Source organism: Gobio gobio, assembly GCF_949357685.1.
Source record: "Gobio gobio genome assembly, chromosome: 24".
Lineage (NCBI taxonomy): Eukaryota > Metazoa > Chordata > Actinopteri > Cypriniformes > Gobionidae > Gobio > Gobio gobio.
In genome coordinates this window covers 24,861,981-24,884,152 of record NC_137120.1, presented here as the reverse complement: position 1 = coordinate 24,884,152, position 22,172 = coordinate 24,861,981, and the positions used below count along the sequence as shown (strand labels likewise).

The 22,172-nt window shown below is 34.7% G+C and overlaps 1 protein-coding gene across 7 annotated transcripts in view; it reads right to left on the bottom strand.

Annotated features, from left to right (window-relative positions):
* rbm20 (RNA binding motif protein 20) overlaps positions 1-22,172 on the bottom strand; it is a 78,774-nt gene that overhangs the window by 25,363 nt on the left and 31,239 nt on the right. For 4 of the 7 annotated variants that reach the window (XM_079807123.1, XM_079807125.1, XM_079807124.1 and 1 more), the window contains exons 2-5: positions 4,949-5,960; positions 3,185-3,246; positions 2,712-2,809; positions 1,753-1,829 (exon numbers count right to left, since the gene is read on the bottom strand). In XM_079807123.1, coding sequence (XP_079663249.1) covers positions 1,753-1,829; positions 2,712-2,809; positions 3,185-3,246; positions 4,949-5,960 — 1,249 coding nt within the window. Of the gene's footprint in view, positions 1-1,752; positions 1,830-2,711; positions 2,810-3,184; positions 3,247-4,948; positions 5,961-15,884; positions 16,034-22,172 lie in introns of those variants that run through there. The other 3 variants (XM_079807128.1, XM_079807129.1, XM_079807127.1) reach the window with 2 other exon arrangements.

Here is a 22,172-nt window from a genome sequence, read left to right as displayed (position 1 = left end):
TCAAACCGCTTTTTCATCCGCAAATGCTGTAACAGTGATTTTCTCTTGGTAACTTGCTTTTCGTTTCTGTTTATCTCTGTTTTTTTCCACCAGAAAAGAACCTTCTAAGAACCGGTTTGCCTTTCCACAAGCTAGAGAGCCACCACAAAGCCAGGTCTTACGTCACTGTATACGTTTCATCTTTCTCAGCAACGCTAGCGAGGCAGCGGGAAACACAAACACACCAGGATTGTTTGAGATGCATTGGCGCTGCGCAGACCGATCAGCGCATGACATCAAAGTACCGCAAGAGTGATTCAAAAGCATAAGGAGCAAATATCTCGAACAAGCCTTCCATCAACAATGGCGAACTTTGCGTTACTATTGATGCACATGGCTTTGCGAACCTACATCGGCATCCAACGTATTCGTGCAGCTCGCCGTAATTTGTATAGAAGGGGATTACAATCGAGCAGCCATTAGCTCCATTAGCTGCTATTTCAAAAATGGCGGTCACAAGTTTGTGTTCGTCTTGTTGGTCACGGTAACCCCGCCCCTAGTCCCTGACACAAGCTGTTCTTACTTCTAGACCAGCAATGTTTTGGTGCTACCTAAGAACCACTTTTCTTGGTTCAGAGCTGGTGCTTTGGGTGTCGAAAAACAAAGAACTGATTTGAAACAAGGTTATGGCTCCGAACCAGCACTCAAACTGCCTTGGTGGAAAAGGGGTATTTCTCTTCTCAGTCCTTTACCTCACTGAACTCACACATAGAAATTAATGAACTAATGAATCAAATTGTAAGATTATAAAAAAAAAGATACTGTTAATTTGCTAATTACAACAAAATACAGTGACTACAGTCAGACGATGTATGAGATTCAAATCAGCAGCCCGTTTACTAAAAAAATATATTTTTTCTAAAACATTTAGAAAGTCAATCAACAAGTCACAAAATAATGTGTGTTTGCTCCAATTGACAGAACCTTTTTTTTTGTTGCATAAACTAAATATATAATAGTGTCTAAGAAACATATTTTTTGTGACCGTTAAAAACTGTGTTGGGTATTATGGGTGGTAGATTTTTTTTCAAATCACTAAGCACTGGCAGGTCACTGGCAAGAAGTTAATTTTGGCGTCTGATCACACAGCTAAATAAAGTCCCTGGACAACAAAAGCAAGTGTTCAGCTTTTACACGGCACCAGATCTGTCTAGCCTGGTGCATTCCCACCTCATTACAACAACATAACATAACCGCCTGAGCCGACCATGTTCATTTAGCTGAAAAAATACAGTTATGCTCGTATCTTCACAACCGAAACAATCCCCTATCGATGCTACTGAACCACACTCATACATTAAACTCTTTCCTGACTGAGCCGTACAATACTGATTGTTTCCACCTGTTCTCAAAGAGCTCTAGCTGTGAAGATGGCTCAGTTGTCCTTTGAATAATAACCGTTAGACTGTGATAATAAGCACTAAGTAATCTGTCCGTCATTGAAATAGTGTGACCAAAATATAGCATGCCCTGTATCTCAACACTCTTGGCTTCTTTACAAACCCTGTAAGCTGAAAGAACAATGCTATGAGATAAGCCAACAAACATTCAGAATGAAAGACCTCTTCAAAAAGAGCTGGGGGATTTTTTTCAGTAGCAAATCCACACCAGTCAACACCAAATATCATGTGAATTTGAATTCGCAATAAAATATGACAGCATATGTTCTTTCCTTAATCCAAGTCTGTTTAATGGTCTTTCCAAATTACTAACCTTTGCCCCTGGAGTAAATCCTGGCCCTGAGAGAGGAAATGACTGCAGAGGATATGAAGCACTTCCAGTTGAAACATCTGTAGAGAACACGACAACATTTCAGATATCCAAATGTATCTTAACCATGTTGCAAACTGTTCATATCACCTTACTTGAGGACCATGAAAGAGTTTGATTAAAGCATTTTTTTTGTATTTCCTATTGAAACAGGAAACTGGGTAATATCTTAGTTTATTTAGTTTATTAAAGACTTTAGCCACAGTTTTTAGCCAATAGCCTTTAGTTTACATATACTGGCCTACAAAACCAAAAAACACCACTTCATTTGCAACCAAATAACTTTTCGGAAAAGTTATTAAGTAAAAAAATGTTTTAAAGTGAAATTGAATGAGCGTTAGCAGTTTAACAGATTAACCATCGCTGCGTCCGAAATCGAATACTTCCCTACTATATAGTATGTGAAAAAACATCAGATGAAAAGTACACAAATGGTCTACTACTTCCAGCAAGATTTTGAAGTGCGCAGTCGATGGACACTTTACTATCCCATGAGGCCACGGGAGAGGATTCATGAAGCAGTGAAGTGATGCAACTGACGCTAGTATACAGAACATGTTTTGCTTCTTGCTGCCAGTCAATGGCTAGACGATCAACATATTGGACAAAACTGTGATTACACCCCTGAGTAAAAGATGATCCATCAGTACTTTTCCATCAATAGTTTTTTTTAAACAAACAATGATCAGTGAATAGTTTTGTTTCAGTTGTTCCTGACAAAAACAAATACTGTGTTGTCAACACACGTCACTCAAGTGTGCCAGTCAGTAGACACTCCACTCCCCCGCCACTGAACTGACCGCCCTAAAAATAGAGTCCTCTCTAAGATCACGTCCCAGAGCTTTCAGTCTCCCGAATTTTCAGCACTTACATTGAGGGACAAATTAGGAGATTTGACTTACCTTGACTGGCAGCGGATGTGTATGCCATAGTGTTACTCAACGCCATGTTGAGACATCCTTCAGACGACACTGGAAAGTGCACTGCTCCGAGCGTTGGGCTGTAAGGGGGACAGCACTGCATTTAGATCCTAAATCCCAGTGCATCTGGTCTGACTATATCTTATGACACAGCCCAAATACAGTTCATAACTCTCTCTATTTGGAAGAAGACTACTTATAAAATAATATGGAGATTGGTTGTACTCATAAAATGCTTAACAAGAGTATCACATGCGATGACCGGTATGCAATAAGGATCAAAATAGAGCACATACAAACAAGCCCTTTAAAAATATCTTGCTTCTACACCAGGTTAGCGACGATTAGCCGCTCATGCATCAGAGTTGGTGGTTTATCAAAATGATAAAACAGCACTGTAGATCGATTGATGAAGGTTTTAACATGGTACAAATGGCATTTTCTTCAGTACTCACCTTTCAGTGTAGAGCGAACAGTTCTGCAGATGTAACTTGCCCTTCACATGCTGGTCCCAGTCCTGAAAACAGCACACACACACACACGCACACATGCACACACACACACACACACACACACACACACACAAACACGATACGCCTGTCAGATGGACTTCACTATGATCCTCCTCTATGAGTGAGAAAGATTCCCCTGGCGTAACCACAACCTGGGCCAATTAGAGAGCTAGTAGTTCACAGCAGAGAAAGGACGAGCAAGATTCGAGAACGAATGTGGTTTCGGCAAACTCCTACAGAACAACTGCGTCCTAGCCCCCTCTAAACCTGCCTCCACTCGACACATGCCAGCTGCCACAAAAGCATTTGCACCCTAGTGTAACAAATGAGCCTGTTTTAGCCAAGTATCACGAAAACCCTCTCAGAAATAGCTGGGAATAACAGTTGCTAGAGTTGAGATCAACTGGATCTCAAGTCTGGAAACTGGATGCTGAGATATCTGGATAGACTTATGTAGGTACGGTAAGCAGAATTCAAAGCTTAGCATAAATTCGGCACATGTAGCAAATGTTTACACCTAGTATTAATCTGTCTTTGTGATACGATCACAAGAATTAGGCTTTAAATACAAGTATAAACAGGGTCCGGCGGGTCCAAAACAGTTTATGATCCAATCTCAGGTAAAGAGTTTCTGGACCCACTTTATATTAGGTGGCCTTAACTACTATGTACTAACTTTTAATGTAATTTGATTTACTTATTGTGTACATACATGTTTTTACATTGAATACCTGCATGTAATTACATCTGTAATTAATTTCTGAAATAACATTTACAATTACACTGTTGACATTTCCCTTACACCTAACCCTACCCTTAAACTTACCCATATCACCACACCTGTCCCTAACTTTACCTGTATCCCACCTCAATATAGGCAAGTGTTTTGCAATACAATATGAACACAATAAGTACATTGTACTTATTTTGTGATATAAGTACATAGTAGTTAAGGGCACCTAATATAAAGTGGGACCGAGTTTCTTATCTAACCAGCATTCAGAGCAGTCATAGGCCCTGTTTACACCTGGTATTAAGATGCTTTATGGTCGATCGGATCACAAGTGAATGACGCCAAATACAGGTGTAAACGGGGTCTAAAATGTTTTGAGCTTGTCCACTTTCAACCACTTCCAGAGGTAGTTGAAAACGCATTCGACCGGATTGCTTTCGTTGTGTAAGTGGTCGAATATGGTCGAACGTTGCAAAGGACCAACTTCTCTCCGCCTACTGACCTAATGCGTAAACGTTATGGGAAGCGCGCTAGCCAGACGGGATTTAACCTTTGACAGCTGGAGAACCAAGTTTGGTTTGAAGATGAAAAACGTACCAAGCACAATGTTCTCTCACCATTCCTGATTTATAACACAAACTCAGAGCAGTCAGAGCAGGCTGTCAGAGCAGAAATGAAAGCTAATGCTCTCTCTGTTTTTCCGTTGTACATTGCGCAAGCTTATTTTGTCCATTAGATCGAAAGATCTGAAAGAACCCATACATTTACCCACCCATAGACCCTCCCCTAGAAGCAATCAGATTGAAAGTGGACAAGAGAGACCAAAATGTATCTTAATACCAGGTGTAAACAGGGCCATAAACAAATGTGACCATATTAAATTTGTAGTGCAGATACTAATTTTTTGAAGTTGGTGTTTACTTTAAAGGTGGGCCATTTGCTTTAATCTCAACCAACAATTCAGATTTACTCACCTTCAAGTTGTAAACCTTCTTTTCACAAATGGTGCACTGATGGGGTAGGTGTGAAGGTGTTGTCCCATGGTAGTCATTGAACTGGTGGGGTTGTAATGACAAGGTCACATCATCTTCCCCCTGGGAACCCTGTGGCTGCTGTTGAAATCCCCCTTGCTGCCCGATGGGTGGGCCAGGCCCTGGGCCACATGTAGAGTTGAATTTAGGATCTGCTGTGGGTTCCTCAGGGTTATACAACTCTGCCCTCTGACCTACAAACCCTGGTCCGGGGGGTATCCAACCACCAGAACCTGCTCCTGCACACATATCTATCTTCCCCAAGTTGATCGGACCTTTCCATTGCTCCTTAGTGGCTGATGCAGAAACAGATCCTAGATTCTGATCGTTGCTTCCTCCCATGAAACCAGTTTGCTGTACTGGGTTTTCTGAGGAGTAGAAGTCTCTTTGAAAATTGTTGTGGACATTGTTTCTGGGTTGTGTAGTGGCTCCACCATACTGTCCTCCATCACATGGTTTACTAGCAACCACTGAAGTGCCTCCCAGATATCCGAATTGCAAGCGACGGTCCGTGTCCGTCGAATATGTTCCAGCATTTTTGCTGAAATCATTGTGACTAGCTTTCTGGTTGGACACCCCACTGTAGGCAGTGGGCCTGATCCCAGTGGGATTTGGGGTAAAGCCACCACCAACCAGTTGTCCTAGGGCAGCATTTGGGGGTGGGAAGGCTATGGGTGGAGGCGGAAAGGCCCCACCGTGGGCCTGGGCCATACTTGAACCCCGAAGATGGTTGAAGAGAGGCTGAGACATGGCCACATTGGAAAGGACCTGATTTAGGACAGTGGCTGCGGCGGCAGTATTGGTGGTCTGGGCGAGTTTGAGGCGGTGAAGGGTGAGCTGGGCCTGAAGCTGAGCCAGCTGAAGACCTGCAGGACTCAGCAGCAGGTTCTGACCCACTCCACCATGAGCTGCTCCTAGAGGACCAGACTTATTATCAAGCTTTTCTCCTGAGGTACTGTGGAGACACACATAACATTTTGTCAATCAAATGACCATGAGCCATGGAAAATGTACACAGCAAAAACAAGGCATTAGCAAACACACCACTTTCTTCTAACATTGATTCTGAAGAAATCAAAACCCTCTACAATGTGAGTAAATCACTTGCATATGCACGCACTCACCATGAGAGAAAGAGAGAGCACATGCAGGACTCCTTCCTGATCAGACCAGTGCTGCGTCGTAATGAAAGTTTATCATTTGCATGTTTTTAAGCCATGCCAAATTAAACATTCAAGTGCAAGACGCGAAAGATAACTTGCATGCACCGTGCGAGAAGTTTTGTGTACGCAAACTGCAAATCCAAAGCGCAATGAATTGAGCTCTCTTTCACGTCTTTTTGCGCTTGAACAACTTGCGCTTGACAATTTCACAAAAAATACACACTTGACGAGTGTCCTAGTAAACATAGTCGGTTATGTCTTAAGTGAACATAAACAGCCGAGAAAGACAACGCATGTGTACAGTATAATTTTTGAATCCGTGCATTATATTTTGAAGTGACAGAAGCCTATTTCTTCTGTGTTTTTAATGTTCATCAAACAACATACTGCAAAACAAATTATCCCTGAATTCTCTTGACTGAATACCTTTTGTAACATTATTAAGGATTCATCTATATGTAATACAGTGAAGACTATGCAATGTTACTTTTCATTTGATTACTTTATTCAATTTCTGTATATAATCTACCTAATTTGTATCTAATTTGTTTGATTTTTTTGTTTACTTGAATTTTATAGTGTTTGAAATGTATATTTTATATTTATGTCGATTTTTTTCTTTTTCCATGCGAAAAGTCTGGTGAGTAAAATAAAACATATACTAGCCAATGGCAACTCGAGCTTCAGTGTGTCAATAGAGGTTTGAATTTGTTAATATTTCCATAAAACTTTCCTGATAAAACCCTCAAACCTCTAGGAACTTTCGAAAAACTAAAAAACGAATGTTCCCAGAACATTATGGAACCAAAAATGGTTAGATGGGTCACTATTTTAACGAAAGCTTTTGAAATGGACATTTTTGTTTTGCAAAACCTCAAGGTGCTGAAATGGGTTTTGTCTAGCTCAGAAACATTCTTCAGACATGAGTTCAGAAACTGTGAACTCCCTGTCCCTGTTTGAGTGGACTGATTAATGCGCTCACATGTTTGCTAAATTTAGCAAGCACTACTATCAATCAAAATATCTGTGCAAGTCTGATACTGCTCTTGCTGAGCACACACCCTCCAAGCCAAAAGCTGACATAAGTGTCAAAACCCCAAGGAAGAGTTGTAATAGTGGAGAGAAGAGGGAACAACAATGTTTCTGAAAGGTACAGGCCGTGTTAGGGGATTTTGTAGTTCTTTGACCTCAGGGGTTCTTTCATGAGGTACATTCCAGGTGTTCTGGTGTTTCAAATACAGACGAGGTCATGCATGAGCAGTCAGAAACAACTGGAACAAGGGGAGGCCCTTAGACCCTCTCAAATCTGAATTTGTGCAACTGAATCTTTTGGGGGGATTAACACCTCTCCAGAGTAGCGCTGGAGTCATTTAAGATTATGACATGGTCTTACAAGAGCCTTTCCAGATCGTAAAGTTCACACATCAATACCAGCTCTAAATAAGTTATCCCTTCTTTCTTTAGACCAGAAAATAATAAGATAATATTTTTTTCCTACTGATTACACAAATGTTCATATTTACAACACATTTAATTATAGATTTGGGTGTCTATTGCTGTGTTCCAATTCACAGGGTCCCTTAACATTGTTCAATGACTTGTGGGTTAATTCACTTCTCCACTTCCTGTGAAGTGATATACTGATGTATTTCTTCCATTTATTGTTTGAGGTGACTCAGAATATGCTACACTTTGAAGTCCTTTGCAGGGCCCTATAGGCAACTGGAACACTCCCCTAGAGTGAATGTGTAAGAAAAAAACAAAATATCTATAACCAATGCACATGGCTACATCAGTATTTCAAGCACTAGTCTAATGAATATAGAGTTGCAGCAAGAAATTGACAACCAGGCCACCACTGTTTCAAGCACTCCTGATATTCATGGATGGTTACAGTGACTATCATCCGTCAATGACATTACACAGTAAGAGCTAAGCAAGGCTAACCGACTGAAAGAGTTCATACATGGTTACCGCTAATATAATACGCTTAAAATGCAGGATGGGACTTGACTTTATCCATGAGGAATTCATTGGATTGTGAAAAGTAGACTCTATCAGTGTTTGGTGTTAAAAAAAAAAAGAGTCAAGCGCAAAAGAAGCTATACATTTTGATGAACGATTAAAAAGACTAAACATTTCTTTTGGAGATCAAGAATGTGTTTTTTAGAATATTTAAAGTGTCAAGTTTTATTTAAATTTGACTTAAATGTTTCTCAGACCACAAATAAACATAGCTATTAGCATTTTAGCACATAGCATCTTATGCTTCGAAAGGCACTTTGTAATAAAAAAAAGACTAAACATTTCTATGGGAGAACAAGAATGTGTTTTTTAGAATATAAAAAGTGTCAAGTTTTATTTAAATTTGACTTAAATGTTTCTCAGACCACAAATAAACATAGCTATTAGTTTAATTGTTGTTAGCATTTTAGCACATAGCATCTTATGCTTCGAAAGGCACTTTGTAATAAAAAAAAAAGACTAAACATTTCTATGGAAGAACAAGAATGTGTTTTTTAGAATACAAGCAGTGTCAAGTTATTTAAATTTGACTTAAATGTTTCTCAGAGAACACATAAACATAGCTATTTGTTTCATTGTTGTTAGCATGTTAGCACGTAGCATCTTATGCTTTGAAAGGCACTAATAAAAAAGACACATTTCCATGGGAGAACAAGAATGTGTTTTTTATAAACTAAACAGTGTCAAGTTTTATTTAAATTTGACTTAAATGTTTCTCAGAACACAAATAAACAGAGATATTAGTTGCATTGTTATTAGCATGTTAGCATGTAACCAATGACATCTTATGCTTCGAAATGCACTTTGTGTTAAAAAGACTAAATATTTATTTGGGAGAACAATGTTTTTAGAAACTAAACAGTGTCAAGTTTTATTTAAATTTGACTTAAATGTTTCTCAGACTGCAAATAAACATAGATATTAGTTTCATTGTTGTTAGCATATTAGCACAAAGCATTTTATGCTTCGAAAGGCACTGTGTAACAAAACATACTAAACATTTCTTTGGGAGAACAAGAATGTTTTTTAGAAACTAAACAGTGTCAAGTTTTATCTACATTTGACTTTAATATCTATGTTTATTTGTGGTCTGAGAACCATTTAAGTCAAATTTAGATAAAACTTGAAACTGTTTAGTTTCTAAAAAACACATTCTTGTTCTCCCAAAGAAATGTGTTTAGTCTTTTTTATTATAAAGTGCCGTTTGAAGCATAAGATGCTATGCGTGTTAACTAACAACAATGAAACTAATATCTTTGTTTATTTGTGGTCTGAGAAACATTTGTTTCATTGTTTAGTTAACACGTGTAGCATCTTATGCTTCGAACGGCACTTTGTAATAAAAAAGACTAAACACATTTCTTTGGGAAAACAAGAATGCGTTTTTAGAAACTACAAACTTTTTTTTTTACTAAACATAGTTTTATTCAAATTTGACTTTAATGTTTCTCAGAGCACAAATAAACATTGGCCTACAGATATTAGTTTCACTGTTTTTATCATGTTAGCATGTAGCCAAGGATATCTTATGCTTCAAAGGGCACTTTGTAATAAAAAAGACTAAACATTTATTTTGGAGAACTAGTGTGTTTTTTAACAAAACTTTTATTTAAATTTGACTTCTCAGACGACAAATAAACAAAGATGTGCCCTGTTGAAAAAAAAAAACAGCATGTGATGGTTAGGTATGTTTTGAGGCATGGCAGGTGGTTTGAGCTGGTCAAGTGCTGGTTATAATCATGGTCCTGAGCTGGAACTAGTTTCATATGACCCGTTTAAGACCAGCACAAGCAGCTTAAACCAGCTCATGACCATCTGGATCAGCTCAAACCAGCTGCCATACATCAAACCATACCAGCATATGCTGTTTGTTTCATTGTTTTTAGCATGTTAGCATGTAGCCAAGGGCATCTTTGTCAAGAAATGCGCTTTATTGGTTCTTATTTGCATTATTTCTCAGATCAAAAATAAAAAGAGATATTAGTTTCAGTAATGGATTGTTGTTAGCACGTTAGCATGTAGCCATGGGCTTCTTTTGACTTGAAAGTCTCTTTCTTTGTGGACACCCAGACAGCAACATGGTTTCGATCTAGATCCGGCCCACATCTGGTACACATGAATTCACATGTACCAGATGTGGCCCATATCTGGGCAGGCAATATTTAAACATTAAAACATTGAAAGATGTAGGGCACAACTGGGCTAAAGGCTCCCTGCACGGGGTAAAGGCTCCTTTGATTTAATTTTCCAATAGATGGCACAAAAACTTGCCTCAGCACTTTCCAAAAAAATCCACTTTTCAAGATGCACGTGGAAATTTGTCTGACCTTTGATGCGATTACAGGCAGCAGCGCAAAGTTGATACTGCACCCATTTGATCTAATATTTGATGTTTTTAAAAATGTTGTAGATTTAAGTAGCAAATAAGAATCGCAAAAATTATTGAATACATTTTGAAACAAAGGTCTTGTTAATGTTTGTCAGTTTTGTTCAAGGTAATTAAAGCAACAGTTTTTCAATAACTACGTAAATATGTAAAAGTATGGTATTTGGGGTAAAAGGCACCCCTGCTGTTGGGGCAAAAGGCACCATATTTAACATGATAATAAACAGCTGGCTGACTTTTCAATTTGTTGACATGACATGGTTAGATTCAGATCGTAAGTATCATATTAAGTTGGGTGTCCACCTTAGAGATAATCACCATATTTATAATGAAACCATATTTAAAATGTATTGTTACTACTCTAAATCTACATTAAATTATTATGGAATCTCCTTCAATGCTTTCAGAATCGTTACTTTTTTTAATGATTTTGTTTCTATATTTTTCCAGATATATTTCTATATTAATATATTTTAATGACAGCATATTAATGGATCAAAAGTGAATTCTTTTATTCATTAAAATAAACAGAAAATAGTTAAAACTTTGCTAAAGTGATTGTTTTTAACAAGCATTAACTTAGACATTATTAAAAACATTATTTTAGGGAAAGTGTTTGTATCAATCCTGTGAGCCTTTTGCCCCATGCTTGTGAGAATATTATGAAAAATAAATAAAAAAATTGGTTTATTTTATTTAAAAATCTTAAATGTATGGGGTGTCGAGGGGGGTTTTCACCCCATGTGTGGGGTAAAATGCCCCTCTCGACAGTCGACACCCCGTACATTTTCAATATTTTTAAATAAAATAAACCAGTTTTATGATTTATTTTAACACAAAATCTGTTGCTCCATAAATGTTCAATACAAACATATATATTTTTCTATATATCATACATTATAGGAGTAGTGAAAAGCAATTTTTTCTTACGGTGTGCCTTTAGCCCCGTTGTACCCTATACATACAGATTTATTTCTTTCATTTTATTTTTATAAGCAGTAGCAGCAGTATAATGGCAGTAAACGGTCACTTAAATATTGGTGTATATTACCACATTACTAGACATCCACCTGTACAATATAACCTGGCATGCGAAACTGTAATGGAAATCTTGGGCAAAGACACAACACACATAAATTTGATTTTATGGTACAACTGGCCTTTGAGACCCAACAGCTGGTAAAATGTAGCATACCACAATTAAGAGTGCCGAAATGGAGCCAACAATGGATTTAAAAAGTCTAGTTTTATGGTTGGAATGCTATAAAATGATCTTACACACTGCAAGTGCACGTAAATGCAACGACTGACTCACTTAGGTTAGGTTTCAAAAATATTGTAACATTAGTAGCACCTAAGTGCCTAAAGCACATTTACCGATATCTTTTCTTCTTCTAAAAACTTCATTAGCGCATTGCTAATATGTTGCAGTTTTACATTTTGTTGTTGTTGTATGTCAACAGTTTTTTTACAGTTTGATTATCAGTTTGATTATCATTCACGAAAACGGTGTAAACGTCAGCCATTTCGTTTGCATGGCAATCAAAGAGGACTGTTGGACATTACGCCGGGATCGTTCATGACTCAAAAGCCCAAAATACACCAGTGACACACAACACAGCACGCTCAGCTACCACCGAAAACCAATATGGACCTCACAGCTGCCTGCTCGCTTCTGCACTTTAGTTGTCTGGAACAAGCAGAGGATCCAGGTGTCAAATGCCCTTCACCAATTAATGCAAGCCCGTCTTAGGACAGGAAATGTGCAACGCATAATTATACGCTATTGTGTATGTACAAAGTCTTTGCACTAATCTGGTCCGTGGGAAGGAACAAGCTGCAGGACTGTGTATTCTAGCTAATCCACGGATAAATTGGCAAGAGTACAGAGGTCACGCCCCCTTGACCTCATGATGGGACAAATTATGTCCTGAAAGCACCTGTTTCAGTTTATAAGGGCTTAACCTTATTGGCTGGAAATGCTCAACATTATGCCTCAGAGAAAAAGCGGCGTCTGTATCTGCAAAACCTCCTGATACATTAAAACTGCACTTCGATACAAGCTAACAAAAGGCACAGTGGCTGAAATAGTTTCATCATCATTCAAACATAAAATTAAAATAGAACAAAAATTGAAAATGGAAATTATGGAAATATATATAAATGCACAATGCCATTTAAAAGTTTGGAGTCTGGATTTTTTTTTTAAAGAAAGTAATACTTGCATTAGTAAAGTAAAGACATTTAAAAATGTTACAAAAATTATTTTTTTTTACAAAAAATATTGAAAAAAACTCAAATCGATTAATTGTGATTACTCAAATCCAAACTAAAAGTTTGTGTTTACATAATGTGTGTGCTGTGTATAACTATTATGTATATATAAATACACACTCATGTATGTATATTTTTAAGAAATATTTGCATGTATATACTGTATGTATGTGTGTGTATGTATGTACATGTACATGTACATGTACATGTACATGTATATATATATATATATATATATATATATATATATATATATATATATATATATAAAATTAAATTTTAAATTAATATATTATTATTAATATATTAAAATATAAATATGTTAAATATAAAATATATATACGTGTGTGTGTGTGTGTGTGTGTGTGTGTGTGTGTGTGTGTGTGTGTGTGTGTGTGTGTGTGTGTGTGTGTGTGTGTGTGTGTGTGTGTGTGTACACACTTATGTAAACACAAACTTTTATTTTGGATGTGATTAATCTATCTATCCATCTATCCATTTATCAAAAATTATGATTTAGACTTTTTAAAAAGATTTTGTAAAAAAAATAATTATAAAATTCCATCAAGTTGAATCGAAAAATCTTTATATATTTTAATTTAATAATTGAAGAGTCCTTAATCAATTATTCAATTAAAATACGTAAGGATTATTAAATTTAATATGATGGAATCTTACAATTAATTGAAATGCGTAAACCTTAAAAAAGGCTTAAAAATAGTCAAATAAATCTGTCAAATCCATTATTTCTCATTAATATCTGCTCAATTCTAACCCTGCAGTCCTGTGTCTATACATTTGCAATCATAAGATTAACAAAACCTCATTAACCAGCACAGGCAAATGAGAAATGAGAAAAGCCACAAAGAAACTACAACAACTGTAAATATATAAGCATATCCATGCATGTTAAATAGTATCATGTATTCATACCAAGCATAAAAAAGTGACCAGTTTTGTTGTTTTAATTAGAATGTTGTTGTTGATGCTGTATTTACTGTAATGTTCATTACAAATAATTGTTTTTATCATAGGTTTATAAATGTTGTGGTGTGTGATCATGTTCTGCCGCTGCAAAGTCGAAATGTTCTCATTTTAAAGTGGCAACCGGCACTGATTTATTGCTCTTTTTGGCTATTATTGTGATTTAATGCTAAAATAATATTTAACTTTTAATTATTTTTTTTTAAATCTATTTAATCCTATAATTACAAAGCACTTAATCGTGTTATAGTTATTCAACGTTCAGTTCAATAATAAAAACCTGCTGTAGAAGCACAATGTTCAAAACTACACTTTTTTAAGGTGTCCTTGTTATAGTGTAATTATATTTAAATACTGAGAAATATTAATTAACATGTACTTACTATAGAGTTACGGTTAGGGTTGGTTTTGGGTTAGTTGTAATTATGCATCATTTACTGTTATTACTATAGCAAATAGATGTAGTATTGTGTAACTACGTAACCTTAAAATAAATTGAAAGAGGATTAAATGTACTCCTGAGCATGAATAATGAACATTTTGGCGAGGAAATCAGAGGCCGCGTATATTACCATATTCAATTACTGCTTACAAGGGTATCGGTGTCTCACATGTAATGTACTGTATGCACAAGGTTTCTTTTCACATCGGATTTAAATTAACTTAAAGTGTGAATTTACAAATACAAGCTGTAAATGCAGAATGTCCTAACTGTATGAACAAAATTGCCTGTAGTTTTATCAGAGAACAAACTTAATTGGTGTTTATATCTAATTTATCATTTTTAGTAGGGCTGTCAAAAGATTAATCGCGATTAATCGCATCCAAAATAAAAGTTTTTTGTTTACATAATATGCGTGTGTGTACTGTGTATAATTATTATTTATATATAAATACACACACACAAGCATGTATATATTTAAGAAAAATTTATTATATTTATATATATAAAATGTTTATATAAAATAGAAATTATAGAGTATAAACATGCAAATATTTCTTTAATATATACTGTACAAGAATGTGCGTGTATTTATATATACATAATTATACAGAGTACACACAAATATATTACGTAAACACAAACTTTTTGGATTAATTGCGATTAATCTTTTGACAGCCCTACTTTTTAGAAATAAATGATACACTTTTATGTATATATAGCCTAAATATGTATTTCAAATGCAATAGCTTTGATTACCAAAAATTACAAAAACGACCAAAAACCTGGTAAGACTATATATGAATCCTTCACTTTCAAGCATTTAACTGAAATTATTATATTTTACTACAAATTACATTAAACTATACTGTAGATATATTTCATCCTGAAATTGTCTTTGTATTCACTGGTGTAACTAAAAACCTATGGAAGAAACCATTTTCACTCAGAAATTACATTTTCCACACAAAAAAAAAAAATCATAAAAAAGAAACAGTTTGAATTAAACATGACATTTTTAAGTAGAAACAGAAAACATATGCCAGTAATCTTTGTTTTACTTACAACTTATTTATAAAAACTTTTTTTTTTTTACAGTGCAGTGAGGTTGATTCAGTTATAATACATTTTTAAATTGTATATTATATTTGTAACTTCAATTAATCCACATACTTTAGATGTTACCACATAAAGTTCTTTTTTCCCCAGATTAATTGCACTGTTTTCCCAAAACATACAAATCATAAAAACACAAACAAACACCAAAGAAAAAAACTGCAAAAACATCTAAGACTGCTCAAATTTCTCAACGTTACATTTCTAATAATCACGTCATCGAAATTCAACACACATCTTTGTCTCGCCGTACAGCAGCACATCAATCGCACCAGTCTCCTGTAATGTCACACCGCACATATCAACAGTGTTTTTCTCCTCACACTTTCACACAAACTATATCTGCATTTAGAAAGGACACAATTAATCAGCCCCCTGAGATGTCTGACCCACAGATTTAAGAGCGTTAAATCAAAAACACTTGGTGGCCAATTCTCAATCTAAGGCAGAAAACACTGTCACCGCATGAGCAAGGCCACCGGCTCTTACCTCTCACAATCCCTTCACTCAACCCTACGAGTTTCCCTCTCTGTGCTCGCAGCACATTGGCCTCTGCTCAGACCCAGCGGGATCTGTGTACACTAGCCGCTTGTAGGTCCCTTTGCCACGAATGTGTGCTTCTCCATTTGGCCTGGAATAGTTCAGTGTCACATGTGCTGCGCTAAAGTGTGTGCAGGGAAAACAGGGAGGGCGATGTTATGTGAACTAACACCTATGGATGAAACCATTCCCAAATGGGACGTGCCTCCCCATCCAATGCATCAAATATACTTTCATTAGGCATATTTGTTTACCAAATGTATGAACGAAAAGCTCAACCTACAACACTCGTAAGTTTGTAGTTATATGAGGTATAGCAGAAAAAGTAAAACCCACAGATATGCATTGCCTATTTTGCCATTTTGGAAGATAGAAAAAAACTAAAACAAAGATTTGATTTTTAATATGCATTGCCTATTTTGGTATTTTGGAAGGTAGAAAAAACCCCAAAGATTTATTTGTTTTAATATGCATTGACTATTTAGTATTTTGGAAGGTAGAACCTAGTCATCGGTCATGTTAATTTAAAATAGATTTTGGAAAACAGTTCATTTATTAGTATATATAGCCAATTTTGCTAATTAAATTAACTAGTTAAACTAAAACTCAAAGTTCTTTGGGGAGGCCAGTGTCCCCCCTATTGCTCCCCCCTAATGTCTTCCCTAAATATTAATATTGATTATTATTTTGGGTTTATTACAATTAGGCCTCTTTTATATTTTTACCATTCAAATGTTTGGGGTCAGTATGATTCTACTTATATAATAATACTTTCATTCAGCAAAGATCCAAATTGATAAATTAAGCATTTATTGTTGGTGATTTTCAGCAATGTTGAGGTGTCTTTAAAAACTATCTGACAGATCATGTTGCACCAAAGATTAAAGAAACAAAATCCTGTTTAGGAAATATCCATATGGAAGTTTTACAGAAGAGCTTCAGTTTTGTTCTTCCTTTCCTAATACTCTTGAAAACCTTTTTTTTTTTTTACCATAGTGAGACTATTCCTTAATTTTGAAAAGAATATATTGAAATCTATCGTTTTCTGACTTTGGGAAAACTGTAATGTTGGTGTCACATTCACACATGTAAATAGAAGAAATACTTCTACTTTTACTTTATTTCTTCATAATTTGGTGAGAATATTTCAAGCTTCAAATTCTTAAATTTGTCCTGATTTACATTCATGAGTGAATTCCTTTTTTTCCGAAGTGGGGTGTAAAAAAAAAAAAAAAAAAAAAAGTTTTTAATTATTTTCAAATGATTCACAATATTATTTTCCAAACTGATTATTTTCCCCCAAACTCTATATCTCAGTGTTGGGTGTAACTCTTTACTAAGCATTTAATTACTCTATTTCCCTTGAAAAAGTAAAGTAAAAAATTACTCTTAATTAATCTGTAATTTAGTTACTTCTGATGTAATTGCATTCAATAATTTATAGACTACAGAACAAATTATATATACAACAATAGTGGCTTTATTTAACATCAAAATGTAAATATATACACACACACACTAACTAAAATATTAATCATGTACAAAAGTTTTATGTACAAGTGTAACATTTCAAAATAACTCTTAATTTTAACTTTTATTGGAGCTTGGAGATTATGTACAGTAAAAAGTATTTTATATTTATAACGGGTATAAAGGATTTTTTCAAATATCAGTTCTAACGTTTAAAAATAGCTTTTATTGGTGTAACCTAATGTAGTCCAGTTGATTTATTCATATAAAAACTTTTTTTTTTTTTTTAATTAATTTAAACATAACCACACTAAGTAAATTTTTAGATTGCCTGACAAAAGTGCAAACCACACAAGAAAAAAAATGCATGTTAAAAGTAGCCCCTTTAAAACCGAATGAAATGTTGAAGTGAAACATGAGCAACCCAAATCCGTGAAAAATGTTCTGCGGGAGTCATGTAGGAGTTTGTAGGATATTGTTAGAGTATTAAATCCTAAATGTGATCCTTGTTTGACAGCATTCTGTCTTTGCCAAGACGCCCACCTGGCTCTGAACTTCATATGTCGAGTTTCTCTATGTCCTAGTTTTCACATTTTTAATTAGCAACATCAGTGAGTCGGAATGACAGATGAGTGGTATCACCTGCTTATCATGATAAACTGAAGTGCTGACAGCATCTGGGAGAAAACGCAACACCCTGATGGATCTGCTTGAACTATTGGGAATAATAACAGAGAAAAGCATTACGAACCACAAACATGCCGAAGCTTTGGCCGCAAATATGGGACAACATTACTGACAAAATCTTGAAAATAAATTTGCTTATGTGTTTGTGGCAAAACTATTTATTTTACAAAATGTATTTTAGTTTGCTAAATACTGTAATGATATTAAAAATACCTGCAGGCTATTAAAAAAAACATTTGTTGATTATTTTATTTCCAAGATTTTAAATGTTCTTTACCATTAATTCCACAGGCAATAGTTTACACACACACACACACACACACACACACACACACACACACACACACACACACACACACACACACACACACACACACACACACACACACACACACACACACACACACACACACACACACACACACACACACACACACACACACACACACACACACACACACACACACACACACACACACACACACACACACACACACACACACACACACACACACACACACACACACACACACACACACACACACACACACACACACACACACACACACACACACACACGGGAAATTCACTAACTGAATGTTTGCCACAGTAAGATAACATATTCATAAGAAGCTCATACATTTCATAAACAAAATTCTCTTTCAAAATGATGCAGGTCTCAACAGAGATATTAAATTTACCATACATTTTACTATCAATGTCAAGAATGAACACACAGAGGAATTTACTGTATTGCCATTCAGAGAAATTCATCAAAAAGAATTTAATTACATTTTGTGATAAAAAAACAAACAGTTTTATTATATTACACAATATAATTGAATTATAATAATTTAATTAAACAATATAATAAAATATGATTTTATTATATTATACCATATAAAACTCTACACCATTAAAAAAATTGACACCTTTTAAAATATATTGTAATTTTGGTATAAATGTCCACCAAATTGAATTCAGATAACTTTGTGTGATTTGAATACTCAAATTAAATCAGAATTTGAGGTAAATTAGATCATTTCAGTGAAATAAAATGTTCTTCCAACATAGTCGATAATAAATTTAAATTTAAGTTCAATTTCATATGACTGAAATGTAAATTTCTATGGTGGCAAGTTTAATAACTTGTTTATTCAAACTGAAAATGAAATGCATTTTTAAAAAGGGTAGTTATATGAATGTGGTAACACTCTACCTAAAGCCTTTGTATAATGCATTATAAAAGTATTTTAATCCATTAATTATGTCTTGTAATGCATCTTATAATGCATTGTATGGTCTCATGAATAATTGTAACCACCGTTATAATACATTATAAGCAGAGGTTAAGTATTTTTACTTTTTACTCAAGTACATTTTTCAAGTATGTACTTTATCACTGTTCTTTTTGGAAAACTTTAACTTCACAACATTCCAAAACATAATATTGTACTTTTTACTGTACTACGTTTCATTTTGAATATCATTTAATACTTAATCACATTAAACATGTAGTACTTTCTTAGTTTTACTCAAGTAAAAGTAATTCAAAGTTTTACTAGAGTATAGAGTAATAAAGTACTAAAGTTTTAATGTAATTAAGTATTAAAGGTAAAAAATTAAATAAAAATAAAAAACACTTATTTTGAAAATGTGCAGTAAAAAGTATGACTTTATGCTTTGGAATGTAGTGAAGTAAAAGTTTTCCAAAGAAAACCACTGATAAAGTATATACTTGAATGTACACTACTGTCCGCCTCTGATTATAACACACCTTTAGAAAGTATAACACATTAAAACGTGACAAACAACTAATTTTAGATGTAACAAGGAATCTGCTAATATTATAATGCATTTTTACTTTGGTTACAATTATTTATGAAAAGATATAATGCATTATGATGAACATTATGAATACCTTTATAATGCATTATAGATAAAGGCTTTAAGTGTTACCATGAAGTTCTTTAGTTTCTACATTTTGAATTTAAATGAATTCTGCATCTTGTTTATGGTTTGATTTTTTTAAACGAAATTCAAAACCTGCAGCAAAAGTGTGGTCTCAATTCATTTCTGGGTCCCACTTTATATTAGGTGGCCTTAACTACTATGTACTTACATAAAAAAATAAGTACAATGTACTTAGTGTTCATATTGTATTGCAAAACACTTTTGCTGATATTGAGGTGGGACACGGGTAAAGTTAGGGACAGGTGTGGGTAAGTTTCAGGGTAGGGTTAGGTGTAAGGGAAGGGTCAACAGTGGTGTAATTATAAATGTAACTACAGAAATTAATTATAGATGTACTTACATGCAGGTAATTTTTTAAATGTGGTAAAACATGTATTTACACAATAAGTGCATTGTATCAAATGATTATTTAAATGTTAATACATAGTCGAGTGAAGGCCACCTAATATAAAGTGGGTCCCATTTCTGAATAGTGTACAATCCCAGTTCATGCAAGCACTCTATGAAGACATTCCATGCAATATTCCTGATTAAGATAAAAAAAATATTTAATTAATAATAAAGCAGAATTAATTCATCTGATGCAAGACCAGTGAAACTTTAAACTCTGCAGTTTCCAATATGTTGACGTTGCCAGATCTACGTAACAAAACTAGCCAATGGGTAATCAAAAATAGCACAATTTCCATACCCAAATATCAAAACTCAAGATACACATGCCATTCTCATTCCTAAAATACATATCCAGTCACTGTAAAAACAACTATATTGTAGTGATCATAAACACAGCTCAAAGGTTTCCTACCACTCGCCCTCAGTCACAAAACTTAACATCTAGCCGTTTTATCATTGGTAGAATATATTGGGGGGGGGGGGTAAACCAGTCGGCAAAAGTTTAAAAGTAGTCAAATTCTGCGGGAAAACAGTGGACCTGGCAACTCTGGTTGACCCCAAAAAAACATGTGGTCACCAAACCCTGAAGCTGAGCAGCGAACTGAATACCAGAGCTAAAGTGAGAGAAATCTTTCCAACCAATCACAAACTCAATCCTCAGACACAAGACAGACTTGCAAAGATTTGCATAGAATCTTTTTAATACATTTTGTGCCTAAAGCACACATTTGCTGATAATTCTAAACAGTTAAATGAGCATATAATGCATTTCAAATAGAAAAATGTTGCCGAAGACGGATGTTGTTTTACTTTAGATAGTACTTCATACTCTAAACAAAAGTTGTATCTGTTAACATTAGTAAATGCACTGTGAACTAACATGGACAGTTTTATTGGTTAATAAATGTTGTAAGAATATAATGTGCATGTTAACAAATTAGATCTTATTGTAAATAGTCAATAAACAGCGTGTTTGTACAGTGAAAACCTTACATAATGTGACAACATGCCCCACTAGAGGGCATAAGGGTAAAGTCAGATGACAATTTAAAAGAGTATTTAATTTACAATAAAAAGTCATAAAACTTAATCAATGGAATCAAAAAAGAATCAATGGATTTCAATACAATGCAAAAAAATTGTATGATCAATAAGTTATGACAACATACGTTTTTATATTGTTTTTTATAAGTTATACAAGATTCAACTCATTTTAAAGGCAGTTTACTGTAATTTAAGTTGAAATGACAAACATCTAAGTTGATTATACTCAAAAACTTAAGGCAGCAACTTTTTTACAGTGTATTGAACACTAATACAAAGTACTAATACTAATACTAAGTTCTTGACTTAATTTAAAAACCCTTTATGCAAAAAGGCTCTGAGGAGAATTATCTTAAATGATTGGATTCTACTTTCATTTTAATGGGTTTCAAAAAAAAATTGTAATGGTGTTTACAAGCAGCTTAATTCATAGAATTTTATCAAAATTAAAAAGAAACTAAAACTAAAATGTATTAAACCTAAAACCTAAATTCATAAAATGATCCCATGATGGGAACCTCTAAAAAGTTCTATATATGAAGTGCCTGACGGAACCCTTTAAGGCTCTATATATAGAACCTTTTCTTCTAAGGGTCGGTTCACACAGAACATGTTTTTGCTGTTGAAAACGTGAGCCACAGGTCAGTAGAACGGAAAAAAAGAAAAAAG